The sequence below is a fragment of the Limulus polyphemus genome, unplaced genomic scaffold (genome assembly GCF_000517525.1).
Source record: "Limulus polyphemus unplaced genomic scaffold, Limulus_polyphemus-2.1.2 Scaffold2344, whole genome shotgun sequence".
Classification (NCBI taxonomy): Eukaryota; Metazoa; Arthropoda; class Merostomata; order Xiphosura; family Limulidae; genus Limulus; species Limulus polyphemus.
Window position 1 is genome coordinate 117,094 of NW_013667954.1, and position 10,167 is coordinate 127,260.

General features: G+C 33.8%; 1 protein-coding gene across 1 annotated transcript in view; it reads left to right on the top strand.

Annotated features, from left to right (window-relative positions):
* The window catches only part of LOC111087592 (connective tissue growth factor-like), a 55,105-nt gene that overhangs the window by 29,318 nt on the left and 15,620 nt on the right, over positions 1–10,167 (top strand). Inside the window, exon 2 of the mRNA XM_022394754.1 lies at positions 1,244–1,457. Coding sequence (XP_022250462.1) covers positions 1,244–1,457 — 214 coding nt within the window. The remainder of the gene's footprint in view (positions 1–1,243; positions 1,458–10,167) is intronic.

A 10,167-nucleotide genomic window follows, 5' to 3' on the forward strand; every position in this document is an offset into this window, starting at 1 on the left:
TAGTTAACAGTACTTCTCACACCAAGTTCTTGTAGTTTCAAATGTTAAAACATTTAGATTAGTTAACAGTACCTCAGATAGAACTGTAGTTTGGTTAGAAAATAAGTCTATATTTTAGATGGCTTGAATTAACATTGGATGGTGGTTAACTTACAGAAACTTCTTGAAAAAGTACTCAAATGTTCGCTTTACTTGCTTTAATAACATATAACGACGCTTTACGCAAGAAGGTCGATGTACAGTTATCTGACGCATTGTACTTAAAATATGTATCATGCCTTATAACCCTCCAACATGAGCGTCAACAGAAATTTTTCCGGGGGGGGGAGTTGGACAAAGTCGAAATTAAGGATATATATATAAACACATATACTGAATAAATAAAGAAATGTGTTTCCTCTTGTCCCCCTGAAGACGCCCACGCCCTCCAAAAATTTTAACCTGTATATATAAACACATATACTGAATAAATAAAGAAATGTGTTTCCTCTTGTCCCCCTGCAGACGCCCACGCCCTCCAAAAATTTTAACCTGTTGTGCGACACATTATAATTATTGATTTTTTTTATCATTGATACATTACAGGAGATTATTGACCAATGAAGTGTAATAAAATATCTGTTATTAGTGAATTGTGCCAATCGAATAATACATCAATATTATTATCTTCTATCTTCATCAGTTACTGGAGTTATTTATGACTAGGTGAACGAAACCAGTAATAAATATTCGTACATGAATACATATTTCATTATGTGATCTGTATAAAGCCGAACTACATGTTTGTAGCTTGTTCTGAGGCTATTTGAAAAGTGTTAGCAGCGAATCGGAACATTCCGAAGGAATTAAAGCAAACAATGGTTACATTATTTATTCGTGGCATGAGAATAAAGTAGACTAGGGTTTGTCTTAAAGCTGAATTCGATTCCTGTTTCAAAGCTTGTATACATACAATGGCATGTACACATGGATACGTTTCAGAATGATGTTGCCATGAGCTTGATTTACATAAGCACTTAGCTGCTTTGGTATGAAGTCGTGTTGCCCTTTTCTGTATAAATATTTATAACGATAGTTTCTCTTGTGTACTTCTATATAATACCTATATGTTGCTAATGTTATTCAAATCTAAATAAGAAGCACTGATGTTTTTAATTTGAAAGTATTTTATTTCACAATTGACAAAAACATCTTGCTTAATATATGTTTTCATTCTTCTGTTTGTATATTCCAACCAAAACAGATAACAAACTCGTGTATATATCCCTGCAAGTGTAAGCGGAACGTAGCATTCTGCCCAGAGGGGGTTCCGGTAGTCACGGACGGATGTGGCTGTTGTCCAATCTGTGCTCGTCAGCAAGGGGAGCCATGCAATGTAGTTCAACTGTGTGACACCAGGAGGCAATTACAGTGTGTATATTCATCACCATCTTCTGCTGACTATGGTATCTGCAGAGGTAGATATAGTACTATATTGTTTCATGTAGTTTTATCTGTTTTAACATTGGTTTGTTTATGTAATGAAATATATAGCTATTATCTAGATCAAGAATTAATTTTTCTATATAGAATACGAATGACATACCTGCAGTATAACTTCTAGATGATGTACGGCTATGTCCACACGAACGGTACCGATACACTCAGCTGTATGATACAGATATATGGATTAGGCCCGAAGAGAGGTGTTTCGTAATTTTATTGAAACTAATAGTTTTAAGAAATAACGCTATCTAATAATATGCACACTAATGGCTTAAGTAATAGATATTTCCACACATTTCAATAGAGTTCACATAAATATCTTTTGACTAACACATTTCAAAGCAGCAAAATGCCATCTCTATTTATTCTACTCCCCGGTGAGTCAGCGATAAGGCTACTAACTCACAACAATAAAAATACGGGGTATAGTCCCCCCCCCCCGGTTCACAGAGAATAGCTGGCCCATTATGTGACTTGGCGCTACGACAAGGTGTTTATTCTGTCTTCAAATATATCTGAAAAGAAATATGTGCAAAATAACTCGTGAAATTATTCAGAAATTTAACATGTGGACTCAAACTTGCAATGCTTGTTGCCTAGGGTAAGAGATAGCGAGCGGAATCACCTTAATCATTTTTCTCGTGGGCAAAGCAGTTCCAACTATATTCATAACAGCAACAAAACGTAGTTCTTACCGAACTTGGATTCCAAATTCAGCATTTGAGAACATTCTACGTGTAAAAGGAAATAAGTCACTAGATATTGAAATATTTTAGTATTGATTGAACAATCGATTTTCTGGTGTGTATCTTTTGGCAGGTATCAGTTATAATGAACATACTTTGAAGAAAACTCTGGTATAAGTTGCTTAAGCTGGAATTTGCCTGGTCATTGATTACACTTTACATAGTTTTTAATAACTCGTTCTTAACGATATTTTCGGCGGTATTTAAATCGACACAGCCTTTTGTCGTAAATGTAAGTCCAGCATGAGAAAATTACTAATCTTAGTGTAAACATCCGTACTAATGGTAAATCTTCTTGGCAAACCGTGTCTCTGATATATTCCCCTTGTGGTTAATAAACAATTATTGTAGTTATAAATAATATCACAACATAACTGCACATTAACTTCTGTACACTGTTATATATATGAATTGAGTAGGCTTAATCCATTGATCCACATTTTCATAACAATACATTTGTTTTCCACACCTGTTTTAAATCACTAACACTTTTGTTTCAATTGAGTTAACTGTAATGAATGAATAACAAAGTGCCAACAACCCTCACAGATGTTAAAAGTTTCCTTTCGACTAAAACTGAGAAAAGTAACTTAGAATGACCACACATTATTCAATTACGTAATAAACACAAAATGCTCAAAGATTTAGTAAGATGCGTTTTACTGCAACTGGGAGTCCAAAGTCCAAGAAGAACGTAGGACGCCCGAGAATAACATATAGACGGGTGACAGTGTCATTCGAATAATTTAAATATAAAACTGATTCAAAAATGGCAAAAAAATAAATTCAGAAATACAGGATATTCCGGAAGCGATTGCAAAAAAATGATCTACTGGAAAAGAAAAAAAAACCATTAATATTTTATGTGTGGACATGGTCAACCATTTAAATTTTCCAGAGGATCATAAAAACTAGAAGAACGATTAGACAATTGAAGTGGTTGAAAACTCCAGACAAGTTTTTGTATGATGAAGTTTAAGAAGGGGCGTGTAAGTTAAACATTGAAATATAGTATTAGGTTAATAATTATGTTGAAATGTTTCTACTGTAGGAGTAAGAGATACCGTTAACAATCATGGTATTTTGACAACGGGGCAGAATCAAACCATCTTTGATCGTCGCGAAATACTCAAAGGACGACGTTTATTTGTGCTGGTTTTCAATTTCAGTAGAATAATAGGCCAAAACATACTCCTCTGGTAAATAAAAAAGTATTTGGAAAAGACTGTTTGTTTGCATTAGAGCAAAACTACACACTAGCCTATCTGTGTTCTGTACACCATGGGGAATATCACCCGGATTTTAGCGTTGTAAGTCCGTAAATTTACCGCTGACCAATTGGGGGAACATTTGGAAAAGAAGAAAATAGTTGGTGATATAAAAGTTATGATATTATCAACTAAAAGTCTCGATGTGCCAGTTGAAATGTAATATCGTAAAAGAGAAGCCAATTAAACTTTAAAAATTTTATAAGATTTTACAAAACAAATTAAAGGAAATGCCTATTGATAACCTCAAATATCTGGCAGTAGTATCCACGTCTGACCAATATCGTTTAGAGAAGGACCTGCAAAATTTTGGTTATTCAATTTGCTGTATTCTAAAATTAATATATTATGCTTAATATTTAACTACTGATCATAAATTTGTCATTAACGAAATCAACACTTTATTCTTGTAATCTTTTCACACAGATTTGGACTTAGAACCGATACTGAATATTTCTATAAACACATCTCCTCTACATATTTCATTCACCTAGACGAAGAAGCAATTAAACACATCTCCTCTACATATTTAATTCACCTAGACGAAGAAGCAATTAAACACATCTCCTCTACATATTTAATTCACCTAGACGAAGAAGCAATTAAACACATCTCCTCTACATATTTAATTCACCTAGACGAAGAAGCAATTAAACACATCTCCTCTACATATTTCATTCACCTAGACGAAGAAGCAATTAAACACATCTCCTCTACATATTTCATTCACCTAGACGAAGAAGCAATTAAACACATCTCCTCTACATATTTAATTCACCTAGACGAAGAAGCAATTAAACACATCTCCTCTACATATTTAATTCACCTAGACGAAGAAGCAATTAAACACATCTCCTCTACATATTTAATTCACCTAGACGAAGAAGCAATTAAACACATCTCCTCTACATATTTAATTCACCTAGACGAAGAAGCAAAACGGTTCGTCACAAAAAAACTAATTTCTGCTGCGTTCAAATTGAAACCATTTTCACTATAGAGTATCGTAAAGCTAAATGTATATTTATTTTTGTTTTGTTTTTGAGAAAAAATGCCAGGCGTCATACGTCTTCTTTGTACAATTAAATCTGAATACCTCGTTTATAAAACATAGCATGAGGCTGCTGTCACGATGCATTAAAAGAAGAAAAGCGTATCAAGCATTAAAGAAATAGAAAATCTACATACGCTTAAGCCTTGCGTTTGAATGAGATCAATTCTGATTCTTCACTAAAGCGAGATTGTTGACTTGGGAGACTTTAAATAAAAATAAGTGATACATGTTATCAATCAATGTTATTACATAGTAGCTTTTGTTATAACTGTAGTCGTTTTTCATCGAGGTTCAAATGAAATTCTATTTAACGTTTATATTGGTGCCGTCCGTTTTAGTACTTTAAAAAATATTTACCATAAACCCTTCTTATTTCAGTATTGAGCTAATTTAAAGTAAAGCATAACCTTTATGTAACTTTTTATGGTAACGTCGTATTTTGCAGATATAAAAAGTTAGTCATTTTTTGCTTACTAGAATCATAGTTTCATAAAATATCAGCGTAAAAAAAAGTATTGAACAGTTGTAAAACCTGCCATTTTTAAGCATAAACCGAGATTACTGATTACCATGCTAACGTGGCTGTCGTACCAATATTAATATCTGTACTTTATTGTTTCTAACGTCATTATGACGTGCATAACAATATCAATCTTCAAAGGTCTGACGTTATTTACATGATTCTGATGTGCAGTTATTAATGTTCGCTGCCAGATAAATTCTGTTGTGACTTTATGGTGCCAAATTTAATATATTCAGTACTAAAAGATTAAGGAGCTTGTATGATTATGAAAAAAAAAAAACATGTGCACGTTTCTTTTTTCTCATCTTTTTAAGCATCGCGTGAATAGAATAATTGAAAACGTGTTATGTACAAATGAAAACATCCTGTATTACATATCATGGATAAAATCAGATAGTTTGTTGTACGAATTCTTGTATTAGTTTTATCTATTTAAAAAAAAAAAAATACAACAACAACATTGTCTTGCTTGTAAAAATTAAGTGTTAGTTGTGAGTCAAACAATTTAACACATAAACAAAAGTTAATTAGTTTCAAAAGAAGTTATTAAAATTGTTTTTAGTTTATAGGTGCTTAAGTATCGCCCTTCCCAATGGCCCAGCGGCAAGTCTGAAGACTTATAACGCAACAAATCGAGTTTCGATACTCGTGGTGGGCAAAGACCAGATAGTCCATTCTGTAGCTTTGGGCTTAACAACAAACAAACTTAAGTGTATCATTTTTGTTTCATTAGAAGTTAGAAAATTCAAATCAGTAACACTTGTTGTTGGTGGTGGAGAGAATTTGGGCAGTTTATCAACACGATCCTTTATTTTATTATAATTGTAAAACGTCTCCACTCACTGGATTTTTGTGGATCTTGACATATTAATCAATAAAATACTTTGCTCAGCTGAATAGGTTATTATAGAAGAACATACACTAAATAAATCGTGTTCCGACTGAAAAAAAAAATCCACGTCTTTACGAATTATTTTCACGTGTTACGTCCATTTTCAAAAACATAAACTAGTTAGTAGTTATGCAAAATTTAGTTTCTCGCTGTTGCAGTGTTTGATATGAAAACATATAAGGCGTTTTATTAGTTAACATGAATACATGTGAAACGATTTTTCATAGACCAGTCCTGATATCTTGCTAATCTATTATATTATATTCTCACATTTCCCAATATCTAGGGCCCCGGCATGGCCATGTGGTTAGGGCACTCGACTCGCAATCTGAGGGTCGCGGGTTCGAATTCCCGTCACAACAAACATGCTCGCCCTTTCAGCCGTGGGGGCGTTATAATGTGACGGTCAATCTCACTATTCGTTGGTAAAAGAGTAGCCCAAGAGTTGGCGGTGGGTGGTGATGACTAGCTGCCTTCCCGCTAGTCTTACACTGCTAAATTAGGGACGGCTAGCGCAGATAGCCCTCGTGTTGCGCGAAATTCAAAACAAACAAACCCAACATCTAGCTTGTATAACTTAAGAACCGATATGATGAAACAAAGCATTATAGCCATCACAAGTAATATAGTTTGATCATTATATTTAACTCGCTATGTTTATTAGTAGGTATATATATATAGGTAGCTTATTTTGATCAGAAGTTAATATTGATTATAGTAAGATTGTGACTATCGAATATCGGTTGGCGTTATAGCTAGAAGGCTATACAAACACCAAAGTCTAATTATTAGTTGATTTCTAGTTTTTTTTATTGCTATCACGCCAATAAGTTTATAGCTTACATTTCGGCTGCTAACATTGCTACCGTCTACAAAGAGGTCCTGAAAATACTTTAATAAGTGGAGCAAGAGGCAATATTCGATCCCATGTCTTCTTGTTAGAAGGGTTGGAGTACTCTTCATTTGTCCGGACTCTCTTTCTCATAAGGACTTGAATCAAATGACTATTTAAATCATTTCAATAGAAGCATCTAGCTGGCTTCTATACTAGGTTAACTGAGTGCTAACGTTTAGATATATTAGAAGATCAAACCACTCCAGTAGTGTAGACTGGCAAGCGCGGTTTTCAACTCAAAATTGTCTTTATTTAAATACGTTTTTGTGTTTTGAAGTCACATTTTTATGACAATTCCGGGTTGAACCGCCCAGGAGTAAATCATGGTGAAACAATTCGTCCTTTATCTGAAATAATGTTTAGAATATTGTTTGTATGAAGTGTTTACCTTTTACCTAATGATATGAGATACCTTAATTGACTAATATTATGCGTATGTAGATTATATAAGATTCAACGCAAAGGTAGTGTATCAGCCAACACATTTGCATTCTGCAGTATTAATCCATTCAAGGTGTGTTGCTTTTAAGACAAGTTTGTTTACAGGATTTGATTGATCGTCTTTAAAACAAGATTTTGGAAGCTTTATTGCCGTTGCTTTAATGATTTTTCCTTTCTTATAGATATATTTAGTATCCTCCCTGTTTGATATCCATTAGTGAACCCTTTAATGTGGGACTGCGCTACGTTTACAGACTTGCAACGCTGAAATCCAGGGTTCAACTCTCCGCGGTGGACAGAGTGTATATAGCTCATTGTATAGCTTTGCGGGGAAAAACAAAAACATCTCTACTAATGCATTTTCCATTATATGATGTGCGGTGGTGATGTTTTCACACTATTACCTTTTTGCTGATCTTTTTGTTCTTTAGTTTTATTTGTGTTACTTACGTCGCCTTGATTATTATTTTTTGCATCTTTATGTTTAAGTTATCATCAATAACGTCTGATCAAAAGAATCATCTTACAGAAGTGAGAACTAGAAATACTAATAACCAATTAAATAATATATATCATTTGATATACCAGTTCTACTTGGTGGTATGAATTTGTAATAACCAGAATGCAGTGGACCCTCACTGTTATCGATATTTTCGGCCGTAATCCTAACAGCATCTCACGAAGTACAACCTGTTTAATAGTTTTACTTTAGTTCTGAATCCTTATACAAAGCTAAAAATCCAAAATAATCCTCACTCATATATATATATATATAATAAATAGATAATATATATTAAACATGTTAACCAATATTACTAATTAAACTAATATTACAAAAGAAAGGAATATAACTTACTTACAAAAAATTCACTAGAAAATCGTGAGTGGTTTACACTTGTACTAATATATCAAGTACTATTGAACCTATCTCTAGTGAACACTTTTTGATCTTGCAGTTCTTAATGATCTTGATGTTGTTTCTCTCAGTGTAACTAGCCTTCTTAGTACTGTTACGAGTAACTATTCTTTCCAGTATTGCTGAGCTAATTAGCTTTCTTATTTTTAACGATGGCAATTAGTGTTTTATGTAATGATGAAGTTAATTTTCATGTTTTAAGTAATGATGGAGCTATTTTATTTTTTCCAGTGTTAGTGGTATTTCTAGTTTTTTCCGCAGTGTTTTTTTTTTTGGCATTTAGTTTGTTCAGAGCTTCTTTTTTTAGATTTATCAGTGCTACAACTGTTGAGTTCTCAATGCTGAAACAGCGCTAGTGGTGTCTGTGTTTTTTTTTCAGTGGTAATATTATTCTAATCTATGGTGATTCTGGTGAAGTTTGCAAGTCTTTCCAGTTTGCTTTGTGGTTCTAGTCCTTTCAATATTTTTATTGCAGGGTCTTCTCACAGGTGTCTGTGTTGTATATTATTTTTCAGTGATTGCTGTGTTTGTAGTTTTGCTCGTACTTTACTTTTCCTTTGGCATTCTTTCTGCTATAGCTATTGTATTTTATTCCAAATTATTTTGCTCACATTTAGTGGATTTCCTCATTTCTCTAATTTTTATATCTTGCAGCTGAGATCATTCTTGGTTGTCTTACCTTTTCTTCCTGACTTTGCAGTTCTTCTGTCGGGGTTTTTTGTTCTTGAAATTGTTGTTAATATAATTTTTACCGTAATTATTAGCCTATAAGAGCAACTTAGTTTAATTACCAATTAGTTTTTGATATTTTTATAACTAGATACTAATTACTGATTAGATTATATCTTAATTTCGACTGCTAATCTGCATACTGCCGTCTTCAAAGAAGTCTGGAGAAGGACTGTATACGGTAGCAAAAGCGGGATTCCGACCCAGGGTTGTCATCTCAGAAAGGCGGGTGTGCTGTCCAATCCTCTGGTGCCTCCTTCACTAGAACTAGATGTATGAACGGTTTCAGGAGAGATATGCAGATTCTGCTGACTTCAATGCTAAAATTGACTGAAATTCTAATCAGAAACATGAATTTAAATTACTTCTTGTACTTTCCATTTTCTTATGTGTGGTTCATATCTCATTAGTTTGATAGTGTTCCATCTTCTAGTTTAGTCTTCTTTGGCATGAGAGGTTATTGCAGTTAGAACGGCATTACAGAGTCTTTATGTCTATTATGTTCCTGAATTTCGATCTCTGTTGGTCTTTTTGATTTTCCAGTGTATTGGTATCCACATTCAGGAGGAACGTAAATGGAGTCTTTGCTCCACGTTGGGTCTTTAGGTGGTTTGGTATATACTAGCTACGGTCGTATTGTGTTGTGGTTTCTATTGTCAAGGAAGGCTGTAGTGATGTTGTTTTTTCCTTCTTGGTATCTTCTGTACTACAAATTTTGTTCATAATGGAGTCAGTCTATGACGTATTTATATTGGTACAACAATCAATATTGTTATAGTCACGTAAGTCTGTGGCTGGGGAACACAATTTGTAACGGGAAAAAATACAGTTTTTGTGCTAATTCACAACACAACTTTTTTGACAGTGATATACATATATAACTAAGTGTTTAATGGTGAAGCTTTAGAATATATATATATATTGCTGTGTCGCGGATAACAAAACATGACTATGGAATCAGTGATAATACAGTTTTGAATTCATAAAACCAGTTCTGCACAAATTACTCACAATTTATTGTTATGTATTGTCAACATATATTCAGAGAGAGTTTGTTCATTTGTTTAGAGTCCAGCCACATTGAACTAGTTGCTGTTTCTACCGCAAGGAGTTGAACGTCGTAAGTCCGCACGACGAGAGGAACACTTCATCCATATTATTCGAAACGTCTCGTTTCTGTTCTTGTTCCTGCGGAATACAACCGTTACGTTCCTAGGG